At 46.1% G+C, this 20365-nt stretch overlaps 1 protein-coding gene and 1 pseudogene across 5 annotated transcripts in view; both read right to left on the bottom strand.

Moving 5' to 3' along the window:
• Pcnt (pericentrin) overlaps positions 1-20365 on the bottom strand; it is a 114663-nt gene that overhangs the window by 89189 nt on the left and 5109 nt on the right. For 4 of the 5 annotated variants that reach the window (XM_023715884.1, XM_023715885.1, XM_023715886.1 and 1 more), the window contains exons 3-11: positions 13882-13947; positions 13226-13481; positions 11111-11166; positions 9628-9802; positions 8912-9048; positions 5886-5997; positions 4679-4925; positions 3712-3799; positions 119-293 (exon numbers count right to left, since the gene is read on the bottom strand). In XM_023715884.1, coding sequence (XP_023571652.1) covers positions 119-293; positions 3712-3799; positions 4679-4925; positions 5886-5997; positions 8912-9048; positions 9628-9802; positions 11111-11166; positions 13226-13481; positions 13882-13947 — 1312 coding nt within the window. The remainder of the gene's footprint in view (positions 1-118; positions 294-3711; positions 3800-4678; positions 4926-5885; positions 5998-8911; positions 9049-9627; positions 9803-11110; positions 11167-13225; positions 13482-13881; positions 13948-20365) is intronic. The other variant, XM_023715888.1, reaches the window with a different exon arrangement.
• On the bottom strand, positions 20100-20266 carry LOC111816981 (annotated as a pseudogene).

The following is a 20365-nucleotide window of genomic DNA, read 5'->3' as shown; positions in this document are numbered from 1 at the left end:
CATTTCCCACTAGGCCAACTCATCCAATGCCAGCCTGTCAGCACTTGCTCATGTCTAGAGCCCAAGTTTCCAGCACAGGGGAAGGACTGCGACCAGTTGTGGGAGATGGGCCACACACCTTGGCTGTGTCGGTCTGAGACTGCAGCTTGGAACTTCCCGGAGTCCATCACCTTGGGCCCCACGAGGTCTCTGTCTGATTCATCCTCCTCATGCTGGATAAAGAGGGAGGAACATAATTCCGACCCTAGCCTAGAGTTGTCCTCTGGGCCTGGCTGTAAGCACACCACACTCCTCTAGGGAAAAAAACACATTGCAATTTGTTCTAGTGGTGTTTGTAAATAGGATATCAAGTCCGCATCTTGTACAGCAATTAACCACTAGCAAGAATGTATGCAATGTGTTAATTATTGAACCTGTCCTACCAATTTGGTTTGAAACTCATTGCTATTTGTTTCTCAATAAAATTATGGAAAAATAAAAATTAAAAACACACACACACACATTGCATACATGTTAAAAAGTCTAGCCCATTGTTCATGGCTATTGCTCAGGCTGCTGCGTTCAAAGAGAATGTGGAAGCCGCTTCCAATTCAGTACGCTACACTGGCAAACCCATGAACACTCATAAGATCACAGTAGCATCCATACTGCCTCTCCCTGTCCACTACTCTGCAGACTGCCTGGAGAACCAAGAGAAAGAGGCTGTAGCCTGACAACAGGTGCCCTGGGAAGAGTGTGGTCTGGGACATGTAAATGGCAGAGAAAAAAAAATTAATTTATAAGCTTATGAAGAAAAGAAATAGGGACAGAAGTCATCAATGAACTGATGAGTACCAACTGCCAGCAGAGGCATGGCAGGCTGAGATTTCTGGCATGCAGAAAGGAAGGACCATGAGCAGGGCACCGGCTCCACAACACTCAGCAAGGCTGGGAGATAGGCAGAAGGGGCTCAGAGCAGAAGTCAGGGATGAACACCATTCTCTGCCAGTATACACTATGGGACCCTGGGCATGGAGAAAGTGGTGGGTGCCACTTGTTCTCCAACCCACCTTTCCTCAGGTGCCAACAGGCAGCAGGAGACCCCAGTGGGAGGCAGAAAAGGCATAAGTAGAGGAGGCCAGAGGTCCTGGGTAGAGAAAAAGAGACATGTGCAGGCCATGCAGCTTGTAGCCAACACAAAGCACACCTGAGATAAATAGGGCTTCACATCAAATTCAAAGACAGATGGTCAGTCTCCACGCCATGCAGGGAACACTACTTCTAACTCTACACAGACCCAGGAAGAAAGAAATCAGAGACACACAAGAGCACAAGGCTCTGAATGCTGACAGAAGTCTTAGAATAGGTGAGCAAAAGCATCTACCCTTGACCCTGGAACAAAAGGGTATCAAGAATACAATATAGCAAAGCTGGAAATAAAAAATGGCAACATAAGTAAAGGGCTTATCTGTGAAACTAGGAGAGGGTGAGAAAAAAATGTCTCAGAAAACAAAATAAAAAGAGCCACAAGAGAGAAAAATTTAAGATTAGGCTTTGTTCAGTGGGTCAAACATGAACCTCACAAAAGCTCCAGGAAAAAAAAAATCTGGAGGAGGGAAATGAGTGAGGTCTAAGCAATGGAATAGAAGCAAAAGGAAAGCCTGAGACGCCAAGGCCCTATCTTGCTCCCAGCATGAAAAAATACTAGAAATATACAAACTAGAGGTTTCAGACTTTAGGGAATCCAAGAGGAGACCTTCATCCACACAGGAAGCACAGGCAGTATTTGGACAGAGTTCGAGGGACCACAGAAGACAGGAAAGCAAGCTTAAATGTGCAGGATTAAGGCAGTGGCTCAGCTATGCTCATACACTCCACCTAAGGAACACTGCACCAACACTAGGAAGCAGAAAGACAGACACACTGTGCCAAGACAGCAAGGAAACCAGAGGGAAAGGAACCTGGAAATGGGAGTGCTGGGAGACATCAGGAACCTCGAAGGACAGAGAACAGTAGAGAATAGCATCCAGAGAAACCAGATACCTGCAGCACAGAAGGCAAAACTGCTGGGTGCAGGCTCCAGTGGTACACCTCATGTCCCCTGGTTGTACCCAAAAAGGCAGCTGCAAGGGCAGACACCAGCTAGGAAAAAGGTGGAATGAAAGCGGAACTCCACACCCCACCAGAGCAAGCACAGGGACACCGTTCAGAGGGTACAGACAAGACCCTAAGGGATGGAGACCACCTGAGATGGGCTAAGCTGTATCGTCCTCCCAAATTCATGCTGCAGCCCTAATCCCAGAACAATGAGACTGAATCTACAAGTAGGGTCTTTACAACAAGCTCATGAGGGTGGCCCCTAAACCCACAGGATATCTTTATAAGAAGAAGAAAACAAACAGAAGGCAGTCACATGTTGACACAGAGAGCAGGCACAGCCTGCAAGGAAGGACAGAGGCCTTAGGAGGGACCAGTCATGAGACAATGTGGAGTCCCACCTTCAGCCTCTACAAGAAGAGATACTGGCTGTGATCTACGCCCTAAGCTGTGCAGCTGGGCAAAGCAGCCCAAACCAACCACTACCACCACCTCAAAGACCAAGAGGAGCAATGGTTTAGAACAAAGTCAGTGCCCACGGAGTAGAATACATCTGCACACAGGACCCAGTGTCCAGCTAAGGGCTGTGCTATCCAGGACAGCAGGCCCCAGGAGCTGCTGCCATGTCACCAAATGACCATTCTTGGTCATACCAGTCCCAAGAAAGTGCTTAAGAGACATGTATGCTGGTGGTCACTGCACATCCACACACAATCTATCATCTCAGGACACTGTTTGGACAATGCTATCCCACAATTAAAAATGACATAAATCAAGGCCAATTCAAGAATAAAACTTGGGGGCTGGAGAGATAAATGCCTGCCTGGCAAGGTCCCAAGTTTGATCCTGGTACCACATGCTGTGCTGGCACCAAAACTGGTCATGGTGGCGCATGCCTGTAATCCCAGCAGTAGGGAGGCTGAGATAGAAGGATCACTACAAGCCTGATCTGCATAGTGAGATCCTGAATCAAAAATAAATAAATAAATAAATAAAAATAAAAGAATAGAACATGAGGGGGCAGGGAGATGGCTCAGAAGAATAAGAGCTTCCCTGGCAAGCGCAAGGGCCTGAGTTCAATCCGTGGTTATGCCAAAAAAAAAAAAAAAAAAAGAATAGAACATGAAAGCTACTGAAAAAACCCAAGCATAACACAAGGCAGGACACAGCTCATACCCTGAAGAGTCATGTCTGATGTAAGTACATGGTACAGACTGTTGTGGGCAGACAGGGGGACTTGCTGACCACAATGGCAACAATGTAAGTGGACAAGAAGGATGTGGCATCCTTCTCCTGACGGCCCTGGCCCCAAGTCAGGCCACAATGGCTATGAAATTCACAAAGAGATTTTCTTTTGTGTGTGTGGCCAGTTGAGCCCGCCCTAGGGGCAGGGTTGGCATGGCATGCGGTGACAGGGATCAAACTGTAGTAATACACTTGCTTAAACTTGCCTAAGCAGGCACTTTAGACCAATGAGCTATCTCATCGGCCCACAAAGAGATTTCTCAAATCGAAAAGTCAGACTACATAATAGGTTAGTGGGAAGATGGACATGTGGATCTTACAATGTGACCGATAACCCATTTCTAAATTAACTGTTCTCCGGAGATCAAAAAGAATCAGAAAATCAATTACCTCCTGTTGCTCAAGTTGAAGGTCAAGTCGATCAGGGTGTTCTTTTCCTTCCCTGTCAGATGTGTCTTCTAAAACTGCACAGGAAGAACTAAAGGAGAAAATAGGTTTACATGTGCCCCTTCTCCCCACACCCACTCTGCCATGGACCTACCGCAAAGAGCACCGGACTGGGGAAGAAGTCCCTGCCTAAAAACGGGATACCCCAAGGTCAGCACTCTACTTAGCCACATCATGACACAGAGACAACAGAGTCACAGACAACAGGGTGCCTGTTGGTCATCACGGGGGCCACACACCAGCAACTCTGCTGGAGCATGCAGGACACACCAGAGCAGCATTATCTTGTTCCCACAGAGCATCTTGTAACACCAGAGTCTAGGTTTCTACTGGTTTGAGATCATAAAATGAGATGTGTTCCAGTACAAAGTCCCTGCACTTCAGACACTCAAGACAATAGCTGTTTCTTTAAAAAAAAAAAAAAAAAATCCACATGCTTAAATTTATTAAAGCACTGAGGAGGTTAGGAATGTTGCAGGAGACTGATTGGAACCAAAACTAAAAGAAAATTTGCCATCTTGAAATCTGATTGAGTAGGGCTGGCCAAATAGCTCAGATTAAAACTCCTGCAAGCAAGGGCCAGGGGTTCAATCCCCAGGCCTGCAGGGCTGGGTCGGGGCCCCGGTCCTGCCCCCACCCCCCAGGGCTTGCCGAGATAGCAATTGAGACTGTGCATGGTGCCTGTAATTCCAGCTCTTGGGAGGCTGTAAACAGGCGGATCACTACAAGTCCAATCTAATAGTGAGACCCTGAATACCCTGTAGGCCCTTCCCTAAAATACACACACACACACACACACACACACACACACACACACACACACACAAAATCCGATTTAATGTAGGGAAATAAATTACTGAAAAAAATAAAAGGGGGAAAAAAAAAAGAAGACAATGGCTGTTTCCTTTACCTGATTTCCACAGAGCCCAGCAGAGAGTCTTCCTTGGCCTCCTGCAGTCGCTGCTGGAACAGATTCAGGTCCTCTTGATAAGTCTTCTCAGCATCCCTCAACTTATTCTCAAAATACACCCTCAGCTGCTCCAGTACGGATTCATGCTGGGCTCTGTCTTGCTGCTGCTGCTGCTGTGCAAACTCCTGCCGAAGGTGTTCCAGCTCCTCCAGGTGCAACACTCCAGCCAGGGGAGGCTGCCATGGCTCTTCAACAAGATAAAGCACTCAGTCATCCACAGTGAAACAAAGCTGGAGAGGCTTGTATGGATCCTGGGAATGGCCCCAGTCCTGGAACTTGTGAGTTTCCCTCCTATGACCTGCTTGGCACCTAATGGGCCCCTAACCCAGAGCTTTCAGGGCACCTAGGAAAGCAGCCTACTAAAGCACAAGTGCAGGTCCAGCTGAGGTCAGCAAGGAAGCAAGTGGGCACCGATCCTAGAGCAGCCATGAACTAGATAATGCTGTAATCCCAACAAGGCTGTAAGTGGATTCAGGGCAGCAAACAGCTACCTATGCCTGGATTTCAGCAATGGGAGAGAATTCAGACATGCCCCTGTCTTGTGAGCTCATAACTGTTTTTAGGCCAAAACTGTGACAATTTGCCACACAGCAAAAGAGAAGTACTTTAGACTACATAAGCCCTTGTGGTCCAGAAAAGTGCTGCTAGCTGCCCCACTATGATTAACAGCTAACAGTGTGGAAGGAGATCCTCTGCCTCAGACATTCCAGATCAGAGTCCTGTCTGGGTTCTCTGGTGAGAATGAAGACTGAGGGTGGAAAAGGCCAGAGCAGTAGTAGCAGCTCTGCCTCTGACCCATCAGTCCCTCTCTCTCCTTTTTTTGGTACCAGGGATTGAAGACCTTACACTTGGCAGGCAGGCACTTACACCACTGAGCTATCTCCCAGGCCCCATCCCTGTCCTTTGCAGCCTCCAGTCATGACAGGCAGATTCCAAGGAAAGACCAGCACACCGGTCTACCACATCTGGACATGGACAGAACTCAGGGTTAAGAGAAGGTCAAATTGGGGCTGGATATACGGCTCAGTGACTCAGCACTTGCCATGTATCACAAAGCCTTGGTTTTCATCCATAGCACCACAAAAAGGCAAACAAAACCCCACACAGCCTAAGCTTTCGATGTGAATTCCTCATACATAATCCTTACCATGCAGTTCCTCTCTTTTGGCTCTTGCAGACTCAAGCTGGGACCACAGATGCCTGATTTCTTCTTGTGACTGAGCCTTTAGGTCTTCATAGGATGCCTGAAGATTCTCTAACTATGGAAAAGGAGGGTATCACATGGAGATCCCAGAGCTCACCCCCAAGTCAATGCTGCGTGTTCTGGGCAGTCACCAATGTTACTTGTCAGCACCTCAGGGTCAGCATGTGACAGGTACAAGTCAGCTTGCATGGAGTCAAAGCACACATCCCAAACCAGCAGCTAAGGAGTCAGAATAGTAACAGCCAGGACAAAGCAATGACCACAGCTGACCCAATCAAGACCAAAGTTAAGAGTTACCATCACTTTATTTTTTTTTCTTTTTTTTAATTTTATTTATTTGTATGTGTGTGTGTGTGTGTGTGTGTGTGTGGCCAGCTCAGTCCACCAGGGGGCGGGCTGGCTGGCATGTGGTGCTGGGGGATTGAACCGTGGTCCCAGGGCTTTGCTAAGCTTGTTCTAAGTAGGTGCTTTAGACCACTGAGCCATCTCACCAGCCCCACCATCACTTTAAAGGAGTTCCAATGCATGGTGCAATGCACCTGTGGTCACAGCTCATCAGGAGGCTGAAGGGGGAGGACTTCTTGATTCTAGCAGTTTGAAGCCAGCTTGAGCAACACAGCAAGACCCATCTCAAAATAACATAGCCAAGTGTGGTGGCACATATCTGTAATCCCATACTCAGAGGGCAGAGGCAGAAGGATTGTCCTGAGTTCCAGGCCACGGGAGACTCCATTCTGAGTTCAAAGCCAGCCTAAGCCACAAACTACAGTGAGACTCTGTCTCAAAAAACCAAACTTCAGCCAGGTGTGGTGCACACCTAATCCCAGCACTTGGAAGGCTGAGGCAAAAGGATCACTGCAAGTTCGAGGCCAGTTGAGTCTACAAAGTGTGTTGAAGGCCAGCCTGAACTGAATGGTAAAACCCTATTTCAAAAAGACAAAAAAAAAAAGGAACATAACACGACAATAACTTCTGGGCTTGCCTAATTATAACAAACATCAGCATGGGCCATGCCTGGAGAGCCAGCTCATCCTCACATTGCCACCGCAGCAATGGTCCCACATTCACCCCACCTGTGAAAGGCCACACTCAAATGGCACTATTGGGCTCAGGAATGGTTCTGGGACACTAACGCAGGGCAGGGCCAGGATTAGCCTACAGCAGCCATCACTTATAAAAGGAGGCTCTTTTTTTCCACATTCTTCTATTAAAGAAGCAGATTTGCCTCTGACAGCCTGATACGAAGCACCCCGAGAGGCCACAGACCCACAAATCATAAGCTGGAGGGCTGGCCCCACTGAGGTACTACTACTCAGAAATCAGAGAGGATGCTGCCACCAGGACTGACCCAGGCAGACCCCTGGGGCAGACTGTCAGTGCCTCCACATCAGCACCACTCATGCCCAGGCCCTCCAGGATCTTCCCCCCAGCAGCAGCCAAAGTGGCCAAGTCTAGCAGTGTTACCAACATGAGAAATTGTTCACATACAATGAAAAGAGTAAAAGGTCATTGTTTTAGAAAGTGTTGATTATATAAGGTTGGTTTTTTACTTCTCCCTTCAGGAACTTGGGTTTTTTTTTTTTTTCCTTTCACACAACCCTGCACAAATCTATTTCTTTCACTGAGCAAAGATGTATCCTTCTAAAAGTCAATATGAAAGGCTCCTATGCAGGCCACAGGACAGGCCAGGAGAGCCAGGCAAGGCTCTCAGTCCATCTCCTGGGTAGTCGTCCTACAGGAGTACAGCCTCTCTATGCTCCAGCCTACAGAGAGGGTGGCACTGGCCCTGAGGTTGGGGCATGTTTCTGGTGGGAATCAGGACCAGATGGTACTCACCAGCCCTAACCCTCCCATCACTGAGCGAGCCTGGCAAAGTCCAGGAAGAGACCAGGGCAAGGGAGTATGAACCTGCCTGGGACAGACACTGCATCTTCTCAAGTCTATAAACCTCGTGCATAGCACTACTAGCTTCAGTTTCTGCTGTATTTTCTTTTTAATGCCTTGAAAGGACTGATTCATTCTTAGATTTAGCAATAAAAGCAATTCAGAGTTCTAAGCAGGATCTAGCCACATCTACATTTAATGCATAATATTCCTTTAGAAAATAGTATTAAAACAGCATAAATTGCTTTAGCTAACTTTCTTTTTTTTTTTTTTTTTTTGCAGAACTGGGGATTGAACTCAGGCCCTTGTGTCTGCCAGGGAAGCGCTTATTCCACTGAGCCATCTACCCAGCCCCTGGCTAACTTTCTAAAGAAAATTTTTATTGGATTATAGTCACATAGCCCTACATTCCTAGTGTTTGGAATTTTTGTAAATATTCTAAGGAATACTTGTAAAGAATATGTATTTTCTGGCACAGAACTGAAGATGTTTCTTTTTCTTTTTTTTGCGGAACCAGGGATTGAACTCAGGCCCTTGCACCTGCCAGGGAAGCACTTATTCCACTGAGCCATTTCCCCAGCCCTAAGAATATGTATTTTCTGAGTACAATAAACCATAATCACTACACAATCCTAACTCTGTCCCATCACAGGCTTTTTTTTTTAACCAAATATAAGGAGTTCAAATCTAGTACTTTAGCTTAGCAAACAGCACAATATGAAGCGGTCCACTTTCAAAACCACTTAAAGCTTCTCTACCACATTAAATATTTAAAAAATAAGTTTATTTATTTATTTATTTTGGTGGAACCGGGGATTGAACTCAGGCCTTGCACTTGCTGGGCAAGCACTTATTCTACTGAGCCATCTCCCCGGCCCCTAAAAAATAAGTTTAACTGGGCATACTCACACAAGCCTATAATCACAGCACTCTTGAGAGGCTGAGATAGGAGGATCACAAATTCAAGCCCAGCTGAGCAACACAGCCAGACCCTGCCTCACAGTTTGAAAGATGAGGATATAGCCCAGTGTAAAGACCCTGATTCCGTCCCCAACATTAAAATAAACAAAGAAGCTTGTGCTTACCTCCAGCTGCTTTTCTTTTTCCTTTTCTCTGAACTTCAACTCCAGGTTTTCTAAATACTGGCAGTGCTCCAACTGCAGATCCTCACGTACTTTCCTGACTGCTGCCTGGTGCTGAGCCTCCAGGCTCTTCAGGGACACTGGAAAGCAACACAATTTTACCTAGTTTACAACACATAACACTTTTTTCCTAGCAGCGACCCTAGATGGCACATCACCAGGTGATGACCATAGCTCACAGGAGGGGCAATGCTTGCCCCGCTCCATGCTGGGTGCCCTCACTTGTTGACTGCACGTCACTCCACAAGCTCAGCCAGTAGAGACAAGGTGAGCCACAGGCAGTGGGCTCTGTCCAAACCTTATCTCAGCACAACCCTACTCTCGCCCAGAGAAGAAGCACAAACACCATGTCAAGGTACAAACAGCATCATCTAATGATAAGGATCACTATGGGGCACATGGCACTAAAAAATCAGAAGCAAGTAATCTTGTGCCACTGTTTCAGGATTAACCAGTAACTAAACATGAAAAAGATATCTTTCAGGACTCTGAGAGGCCTGCAGCCAAGAAGGACCCCCAAGCCTGTCTCCCATAGCTTCTCTAGCACCTAGTTACCTAGGTTGAAAAGCCCAGTGAGAGCCACAAGGTCTTCGTTCTGGAATGACACAGAAATGCAGTCCCTTCCACACCTACTTGAGTCAAGTAATATGCTCACTCACCTTCAGCCTCAGTTTTGCCTTGAAAAACCTTCTCCAACTCAACTTTCTGTTCTGCCAATTCTTTCTGAAGCTGGTTTTGCAAATCCTCCATTTCTGACTGGTGCCTTGCAGATAATTCTTTGCGGAGATTTTCCAAGCATAACTCTCTTTCAGATTCCCAGTCTTGCTTTAGGGTCTAATTTAAGAGAAAAAGAGTATGGTCAACAGTTGGTTATCTGTTATAAGGAAATTTTAATCTCACTATCAAGATTAAGAATGAGTAGTTGCAGCACTTAGATTGAACTGTCACCATGGGAAAAGGGCTCTTGATGGCTAGTCAGTCCCTCCACTAACTGCAAAAAATAAAACACAGATGAATCCACAAAACAAATAGCCAATGAGAGGAGGAAGCTACCTGGCTCTTTAACCAGTCTCAAAATTCAAAACAGACTCTCAAAGACTCACAATACCAGGTCTCCAAAAGATCATGGGCCAATGGTGACTTTTCAAACCTCTGACCAGGCCAAGAAGATAGCTCAGTAGAATAAGCGCTTGCCTGGTAAGCGCAAGGGCCTGAGTTCAATTCCTGGTTCCACAAAAAAAAAAAAAAAAAAAAAAATCAAACCTCTGACCAGAGGCTGGATTCTGTCCCATACATAATGAGAAATAAATCTCCACTTTCTGGGTCTGAGAGGCAGGATGCTGAAACATGAACCCCAGCCCTACAATAAGCTCTACATTTGGGCTGGAGAGATGGCTCAGTGGTCTAAAGCACCTACTTGAAACAACCTTGGCAAAGCACAGGGACCGCGGTTCGATCCCCCAGCACCACATGCCAGCCAGCCCCGCCCCCTGGTGGGCTGAGCTGGCCACACACACACACAATAAATAAATGTAATAAATAAAAATAAATAAATAATTTAAAAAAAAAAAAAATAAGCTCTACATTTGCCTAATGCCTGAGAGTAGCCAGGACACCTAACTTAAGAGCCTCTACTGATTGAGGCTGAGGGACATCCACCTCACTGCACAATCACTCTGCATGTTCAGGGACACACCACACGCCAACACCCAGGCCACATCCACCTCTTTCTACTACACAGTTCGTAAGGCTGGGCAGCATCCAGAGCACAGTAGCACCTAACCATAAGGATCACTTTTACATTCTAGCATGCAGTACCTTTACATTCTAAAGACCAGTAGGAAGCAAGTCTGCTAGTAAACACAGCCTTGCCAAGGAGAGAAACTCACTTTCTACTAATACATCCTAAGAACTTTCAGCAGAATTTACTTGTGACACAGTGAGGAACAGGTAAGTGGGACGTGGTAACAAATGAAAACAATGTACTACAGAAATGCAATTCTAGGGACCGGGGAGATGGCTCAGTGGATTAAGCGCTTCCCTGGCAAGCGCAAGGGCCTGAGTTCAATCTGTGGTTCCGCAAAAAAAAAAAAAAACAGTAAAAAAAAAAAAAGAACTGCAATTCTAATTGACTATACATACCTGTATCATCTGGGCATTCTTTTCCATTTCTGATCGTAATTTCTCCTTCAACTCAGCTGCAAAACAAATGTAACAAGCCTTCAGACCACCAAGCCTTATCCATGTTTCCTTTTCCATGTCACCTTTGAGACAAGATGGCTCTGACACATGCTGGCTTCTTGCTGTGCTAACAGGGCAGCAAGGTATCTGATTTAAGTAACACACTATATTCTAGCCAAAACAAAGGACACAAAAATTCCCAGTCACATAGGACCTCCAGAAAAATCAGAAGATGGTTCAGCTCCTAGGGTCTCCATCACTGAAACCTCAAAACTTACATAAAATGAGCCAGGCATAATGGTGCATGCCTGTAATCCCAGTACCTGGGAAGCTGAGGCAGAAGGATCGTTGCAAATTTGAGACCAGCCTGGGCCACACAGTGAAACTCAAGGCCAGCCTGAACAGCATAGTGAGGCCATGTCTCAAAAAGACAGACAAATACACACATACATACATACATACATACACACACACACACACACACCCTACACAACTTCTGGCATAAGAACCATGAGTTCTTATGCCCACAGGTGCCCATGGTGTCCACACCCAGGCAAAGTGCTGGGATTTGAGATACAGGAGACCATCCTAGGGCCCACAGCTTCTGCCCATGAGGGAAAGCCCAAGAAGGAGCTACCAGCAGAACCTCGCCATCAAGAGCCTCCATAGGCATACCAGGGCCAGGAGCAAGGCTAAGAAAGGCAGGGCTGGAGAAGTGTGTTCTGGGGCAGGGGAAGATTCCATCATTTAGACACAAGAGAAGGTATCCACCTAGAGACCTTTGTGATAAGGTACTCCAGAAGTGGCAGGAACAGGGTCGAGGCACTGTCTTACATAAAATATTGCCATGAAAGGGACCAAAGGGCCAGGAACCCAGCTTGAGGGTCACATGCCACAGGAAAGCCACTAAGAGCCCAGACCCAGCCATGGCAGAAACAGGAGCCAAAGAGGAGGCAGACTGGGCTAATGAAGAGAAAAAATAGCAAAAGATAAGTCACATTTTATACTAAAAGGAAAATAAAAACACACCTTTGTGCTTGCTTGCAACTGCATGAGGCAATACAGGAAGATATCACAAGGAACTAAGAAAACTGGCTCATCAGGGAGCAGGGAGAGGTGCCAGGAGCACCTCCAACATGGAGTTTTCCAACACAGCATAGCTAGAATACTATGGGCATGAGTGGTACGAATAAGGCAGGACTCACCAGATGCACAGGCTCTCCCTGGCTTGGGGCACATTAAATCTTGACTATGGAGATGTCTGTATAACATGGCAGATTTGCCAAAGCCACCAAATTATACTCTCTGAATAGGCAGACTGTATGCTATGTGAATTATTTTTCCACACAACTGTTAAGATGTATACAAAAGTAGTAACTAACAGCCAGGTGCAGTGGTGCACTCCTGGAATCTTAGCACTCAGGAAGCTGAAGCAGGAGGATCATTGTGAGTTCGAGACCAGCCTAGACTACAAAGGGAGCTCAAGAGCAGCCCGAACTGCATAGCAAAACCCTGTCTCAAAAAGACCAAAAAAAAAAAAGTAACAAAAAAATAAATAAATAAATAAAATTATTAACAACATATTAAGTATAAAGTCAGTTAAGCTTTTGGTCCAGAATCACCTGGGTCTAGTCTGATAAAACCTACAGACAGGCAGATTCTACCAAGATGCTGGCAGAGAAACTCCACCAAATCTTCTAAATTAGCACAAATCCACTAGAAACTGAAATGGGTTGGCAGAGCATGGCAGAGCCAGGGTCTAGGGAGACAGGGTGCTACGAACCTGGACCCAGCCACAGCCTGGAGGACCAACTGTGCTTCCTTGTGCGCACAAGGAGGCCTGGGCCCCAATACCTATCAGAAATCTGCACATAGGACGGCTGAGGCTGGCATCACAGATTTCCTTGGTGCTGGAGCAGACCATGTACTAAACAAATGGGGGGAAAGTGATTTAGAAAACAAGCAGGCCAGCTTCTCAAAGAGGTCCCTGTGAGGTCTGTTTGCAACCAGAATGCATACTGGCTCAGCCATACCCCTACATGTGATACCATCTCTTGCCCAGGCCCCATGCTGTACCCGTCTCCTGCCCATAGCGGAGCGCCATAGCTTCCTTCTCGCGTGCATGCTGCTCCCGGACCAGCTCCAGCTCACACTGCTGCCTGCTTTGCAGAAAGGCCAGCTCCTGTGCACGCCGGCCGTTGAGCATCTCCCGCAGTTCAGTCAGTGCTGTCTCCTTCTCCTTCTGCAAGTTGGCTTGGGTCAGCTCCAACTGTGCAGTGTGCATGTTGCTCAGGCTCAGGCGCAGAGCTTCCAACTCAAGGCTGTGAGCCACCTGCAGAAAGTGAAGCACTGCTGACCCCACAGCAGTGAAGTGACACCAAGAAGTATAAACCGGAACAAGGAGAGAGAACATGTGACCCAAGAAGACATCTCCTTCCATCTATGCTATCATCTCCCCATCCTGTGTTCCAGCAGCCACCCTTATGGCCTGGCAGGCACCAGAACTCCCATCCCCAGGTATCCACCTGTCCCAGGGAGGCTCCCACATACTAAACACAGAAATAAACACAGCAAGACAAGACAGGAAGATGTGGCACTCCCATCCACTATGGAGCCCTCGTAGTGACTGAGGAGCCCTCGTAGTGACAGACCCACTGCAACTGGGTAAGAACAGTAAAGCAAATGCATTGAGTGGGTGAAGGCTAAGAGTCAAGGCAGGGCCATCCAGTTACCTGAGGCTGCTGCTGGCCAGCTTCGTCCTTGGGTACACCCACCAGCTCACAGTCTTGATCTTGTTCCTGGAGAAGGAAAGCAACATGGTCTAGGGAATTTTTAGGAGCAAATAATCACTAAGAGATAACTGTGATACATCAGAGAATAAAAAACCTATGTCCTCACAAAATCTACATAGAAGTCCACAGCAAAGAGGTAAACAGCTCCAGTAAAGCAAGAACGCACAAACAAAATGTGGCACACAGTCATTTCCTGGCATTTTCAGAGTACAGGTTCCAGGACTCCCAAGGATTTGCCCTGGTTTCTCAAACCTCTTACATACATCATATTCTTTGTAGATAACCTATGCACATTCATAGACTTTAATTCATCTCCAGGTTGTGTAATGCTAACACAGTAGAAAAGCTATGCAAGCAATTACTACTCTGTGTTGTCTAACACACTAATGGTGAACTTTTTAGAGCTTTCAATGATAACAAACAGCACACATGCCATTGGTTTACCACCACTAGTCTAGGGGATGATAAAAGAAAAGTCTGTCCATGTTCAGACTCAATGACTCAAACCAAGTTTAACTTCTTGCCCAAACTAGGGAAACCTCACTGAGGACAGAAGGCTTGATGTGGTCACAAAGGCTCAAAAGACATTCTGAGGTACCCAACAAAAAGGCTCACGCAGAGTCATACTATGTAGGAAGTTATTCTGAGGGCAAGTGACCCAAGAACTTTAAGAGTGTGTGACAAGAGCCCTTCATTGTTACGCTCCTCAGCACTATCTGCCTCAATAAGCACTGCCAACCCACATCAAGCCCCGTCCTGTGTCTCTCCAGTCCCGTCCTGTGTCTCTCCAGTCCCGTAAGCACAGCTGACTGGTTCTCCCATGCCTCATGATAAACGCACACAGTGTTGCAACTTAAATCCTTGCAAGCTATGGGTCCAACAACTCACCAGGCTGCCACCTCAGTCTGCATCCTGCAGGGGCCCTTCCATACCACACTTCCTCCAGCTTGGCAGAGGCTAAACATCCATAATGGCCTTGTTGTTTTGGCTCCCACCAGGAACCAGCTCAGATTATGTCTCAAGGCCTAGAACCTACCTACTAAACCACCCACTTATGACAGTTGCACAAGGTATTGGTACCACTCAAGAAAACCTGCACACAGGAACTTCTTGCCCATAGGATAACATCTGGAAAAGCTGTTGAAACAGGAAAAGCAACAGGAAGTCAAGATCTAAGTGTGCAAATGCAACATTTAAGCATCTAAGACAGCTGGTGCAAACTTAACCTAGCAGAAATGACCTGCAATCTTCTGGAATAGTTCTTTACACACCAGGCAGAGGAGCCTTCAGCTACAGGAGCCAGAGGCCTATAGACATTGGGGCTCTCACACACTACCAAACCAGAATTTGCACTGAGAAGACAAAAATGAGCACCAGGGAGATTGCTCAGTAGAATAAGTACTTGCCTGGCAAGTGCAAGGTCCTGAGTTCAATCCCTGGTACCACAAAAAAAAAGACAAAAATGAAATCTGAGGTCAGTGTGGTGGTGAAATTCAGGGAGAGCTTGTCTCAGAAAAAAGGCTAGGGATATAGCGTTCCTGGCGTCCATGCCCAAAACTGCAAAAAAAAAAAAAAAAAAGGAAATGAAAACTCTGAACAAGTCAGTCCCCAGGAGGAGCAGAGGGAAAGAGTAGTCAAGGAAGCTTAACTGGTTCTAAGAAAGACAGGGTTGGTGGGGCAGATCACAGTCATCTCTTCTGACAGACTGAAACTGAAGCCTGTCACTGTCAACAAACCACACACTCCAGTTCACAGGGGTCCTCAAGAAAGAACTGATTCAAAACAGATCTAAGCAAGGGAATGTATCTAGAACACCCATCAGATTCAAACATGATACCCAGCTAGAAGAGCTCCTGAACCAGAACCAGTTGTACACATCATGAGCCACTCTAAACAGAGTAACACCTAGAAAACAGGAAGTGTCCAAAGAATCCATAAGCATACCCACACACAGGACACAAAGTGATCAAAGTGAGCCACACAATTCCCATCAGCACATTTAAATTAAAGTGAATGGGCCAACTATCTTTCTAAATGCTAGGCCAAAGTAAACATCAATTTACTTATATATTTTAAAGTATAGTTCTGCTCAAAAATATCTTCAGGAAACAAAATTATATAGAATTACATGACTAATTTTAAAAACTCCCAGTAGAACATCTTAGATGAAATAAAAATAGGACAGAAAAAAATTGTTTTTTTAGATCCAAAATGCTATATAAACTGGCAGGGTCCAGACCTCCCAGCAGTTGAACCTCCTGGTAGTTTCATATTGCACTGCTCAGCTTTGATGGTTGGAGTGCTTGGGTTGCACAGAGCCACTGCATGCCCTTTGCTGTTACTACACACCTGAAGAACCACATCGCAATGACAAATGACTGGGCAGTAGCAATGAGCAATACACTGAAAACACAAAGTGCTATACAAAGAAACGGTAGCACCATTTCAGGAAGAGGGGCTATCCTGGTCATGTTAAATTGAACCCCAGCTGATAAAGCATTCAGAACTAAAACTGTGAACTGGAAGGCTTATGCTTTCTCTTTTCCCAGGCAGGACGTTGCTGAACGTTCCACAGTGGTCTGGAACTTGGGATCTCGGCTTCCTCAGTGTGGAGACTACAGGCATGCACCATCTTGCTTCTCAGGTTTACTTATAAAGCAATTTTGGCTATCAACAACTGGTATCTAGGAAAATGTAATGTTTCTTCATAGAGATTCAGATATTCTGTTCTTTAGCTTGAAGTATTAGTGCCTGTAAATTTATAGTGCTCCTAAATTTTGAATTTGACTCCAAAGCACCTGGCAGCAAAGCCTACAAAAACCTCTACTTCTCAAGCTCTGTAATTTCTGTTATTTGCTCATCATTCTTCTAAAAACATTTGCAGGGCCCAGGGAGACAGCTCAGGGAACAAGTGCTTGCCTGGCAAGCGCAGGGCCCTGAGTTCAATTCCCAGTATCGACTGCAAAAAAATAAAAATAAATAAAAACGTTTGCAGCACTTAGCGTTTCTTACACATCCCCTGGCCACATCCCTCGGAATGCTCACGGCCCAACACTCCCTTCCCCAGGCTCACAGGCAGAACGAGGAGGGAGGTCAGGACAGTGAGGGCACAGTGCGACCACGGCACGGCTGGGTTCGTGAGCATTACCGCGGTTCGCGGGGCCTGTTTCCCCACTGTGAAAGAGGAAGGCTGGCAGGGTCAAGCTGCGGAGTCCGGAGTCCGTTCTGTGAGTCCCAGCGTAAACACCCAGCTCCCAGCTGGCTAATTCCCGCGGCTGCCCCCACGCCCGTACCTGCAGCGCTAGGCTTCGGGGGCGCCCTCGCCATCCGCGCGCTCCTCCCACTCAGGCCCACCATGCAGGCCGCACACCAGGGCCGCAGTCAGGCAGGCCCGGAGCAGCACTGGTCCCACGGCAGGCCGCCCCACCGCTGGCAGCTGAAGCCAGACCCCGCGATCGCTGAGGGGCACCGCTCCCCAGGACACAGCAGCGACCCCATTCGCAGAGCCACACAGCTGCCTGGCCGCATCTCCTCGTCGCGGGCCTAAAAAAATACTAAGCTGGATACAGTGATACACATTTGTAGTCCTAAACACTTGAGAGGCTGAGGTAGGATCTCCTGAACCTATATGTCCAAGATCAAGCTGGAAAATACAGTGAGACTCCCCATCTCAAAAAACAAAAACAAACAAACAACAACAAAAAAAAACCGCAAAGAAAAAGTAATTCAATGGGTAGATTTAATAGTAAATTACATAAAAAAGAACATAGGAAAATGTGAGCTGACCCAGATAATACCATCCTGCACAGAGAAGAGAGCAAAAAGAACTACAGAAAATGGGATGAGATAAGTACATTTACGAGAAGGTCCAGAAAACACCTGCAGCCACAGAAGCAGAATGAGAAGGGTAGACCTACATGGATGACACCATCTCTGGGAGTTCTACAAGCCAACAGTCAAGACAAGCCCATTGGGGCTGGGGAGATAGCTTGGCGGTATAAGTGCTTGCCTGGCAAACACAAGGACCCGGGTTCGATCCCCACTACCACATGCCATGCCATCCCTGGAACCTCAGGCATGCTGAGCCAGCCACCAAAACAGAATGTGGTGGCGCACACCTCTAATCCCAGCGCAGGGAGGCTGGGACAGGAGGACCACTACGAGTCTGAGCTGCATAGCAAGACTCTGTACCAAATAAATAAATAAATAAATAAAAGATTTTAAAAAAAAAAAAGACAAGCCCATTCATAGATGCCAGAAACCCAAAGCCCAGCAAGGGAACAAGGACACAAAGACCCACAGGAAACACCGAAAAGCAAATCTTACATACAGAGAATCCAAATCAGAAGTCTTCAAGAATGGCAAAGGAACAACAGAGGACAATGAAGATGAAGAAACCCCAGTGTGCAACACACCTGCCAGACTATCATTCCAAGGATGGACGGTGGTGACCCTGTAGTTCAGCTACTTATGAAGCTGAGGCAGGAGGACCATTTGGGCTCAGAAGACTGAAGTCAACCTGGACCACACAGCATGACAGTGTCTCAAAAATAAAAGCAAACTAAGAGTATTTGCCCAAAGAAGAGTCTGGTTATAGGAAATACAAGAGGATGTTCTTCAGACAAAAGGAATGCGATACAACAGAACTCTTAAAAAGTTCTCACAAGTAAGCTACCATGAACCCTGATGGGTAGGTTGCTGGATCAGAGCCTGAGAAACCACTTTTTGCATACACATGTTCATCAGTCAAATACATGTGGACCCTGAGAGAAGTAAATACACATGTGTGTTATGTACACCTACCTCCTTGCTCAGTCCATAGATATAGCCTGTAAGATGCAACATAGAGCCCAGAACTGGCTTCCAGTACTAGTCTCTAACAGAGAAAACTAGGGTTCCCAGGAGAAACAGCTAAGCCAGATAAGCCTAGAGCAACTGCAGGGCCAGAGGCCAAGCACGCTCATAAAACAAAGGATGGGAACATCAAAGGGACACCAGTGCCAACCTGACAGAGCTCTCCATGGTCAGCACTAGAACAATTTGAACAGCAAAACAAATTATGTAGTTTGGGGTACAATCTCAAGTCTAACAAACAGAAGTAAGACATACTAACACAAATAGATGACTGAATAAATGAATTAATGGGGAGAAGGAACAAATCATCCTTCAACAAACACCATAGAGCGTATCTGTGGATGCGCTTCTTTCTAAAAGGCAGAAGGCACTTCCCTCTTCTCGGATGTGGGCTGTAATGAAGTGACATGCTTTCTAAGCAGAATCTGGAAGGAGAGAGAACTGCATTTTCACAAGAGGAAGTTAGTAGACACAACTGAAATATATGATGAAAGGAGTATTTTCAGAAATCCCTAACTTAGGGCCAACAATAGACTAGAGAAAACAGTTAAGAAACCAGTGCTCCTCAAATCTGAGAAAGTCATCAATAATAAGTCAGGCCTGAGATACCATCATGTCCAGGAGCATCAGGAGAGGAATCAACTAAATGTAATGGGCTATATGCTGTACAGAAAAAGAACAGTAGAAAAAAAAATGATATAATACAGATGAAATCTGTATTTACTTCACAGCAAAACACAGCCAAGATACTATCTTGCCTCACCATCACCATTTCACACAGGGGATGCAACACTAAGCTACCTCCCAGCTCCTCACCTTTTAAATTTATGTATTATATGAGACAAGACCTTGCTAAGTTGTCCAAACCAAGCTCAAACTTGTGATCCCTCCTGCTTCAGCTTCCTAGAGCACTGGAAATCACAGGCCTGTGTTCCCACACTTAATTATCATCTTAATTTTGACAGATGTACAGTGACTGTTTTAGGTATAACTAAAGAGTGGTGGGAGGGAACCTGGGAACCATAAGAACTATCTATATGGAACTCTCTTTTCCACATGCCTGTAACTATTCCAAAATGATTACTGAAAAATCAATAGACAGCTGGATAGATGCATGGTCTGTGAGGTCAAGAAATTTTATAATGTGTGTGTGACAGGATCTTGCCATGTAATTCAGGGTTGGCCTTCAACTTACTAAGGAGCCCAAGCAGAACCTGAATTCACCATGATCCTCCTGCTTCAGCCTTTTGTATGCTGGCATTACAAGTATATGCCATCACACTTGGCTGATTAAGAAACCTAAACCCTATCACAAAAATGTAAATTAAGGGAGTTATACATGGAATTGAACTATTCTAACACCCTTGTATTTATTGTCCAAGAGATTAGAAGTGTTGGTTAATTTTCAATTAGCAGTAATCCGTACTTCAGATAAACTTCGTTGGCTACAACACTGCCACTGCACAAAGCTGTTAAGGTGTTCATTAATTTCAGATAAAAGAAGCCAGGGATAGTGATGCCCACCTGTAATCCAAGCATGAGCAAGGCTGAGATAAGTTCAAAGTCAGCC

This window comes from Octodon degus, unplaced genomic scaffold, assembly GCF_000260255.1.
Source record: "Octodon degus isolate 3935 unplaced genomic scaffold, OctDeg1.0 scaffold00045, whole genome shotgun sequence".
Lineage (NCBI taxonomy): Eukaryota > Metazoa > Chordata > Mammalia > Rodentia > Octodontidae > Octodon > Octodon degus.
The sequence above is the reverse complement of the archived record's forward strand: the minus strand, read 5'-3'. Positions and strand labels throughout refer to the sequence as shown.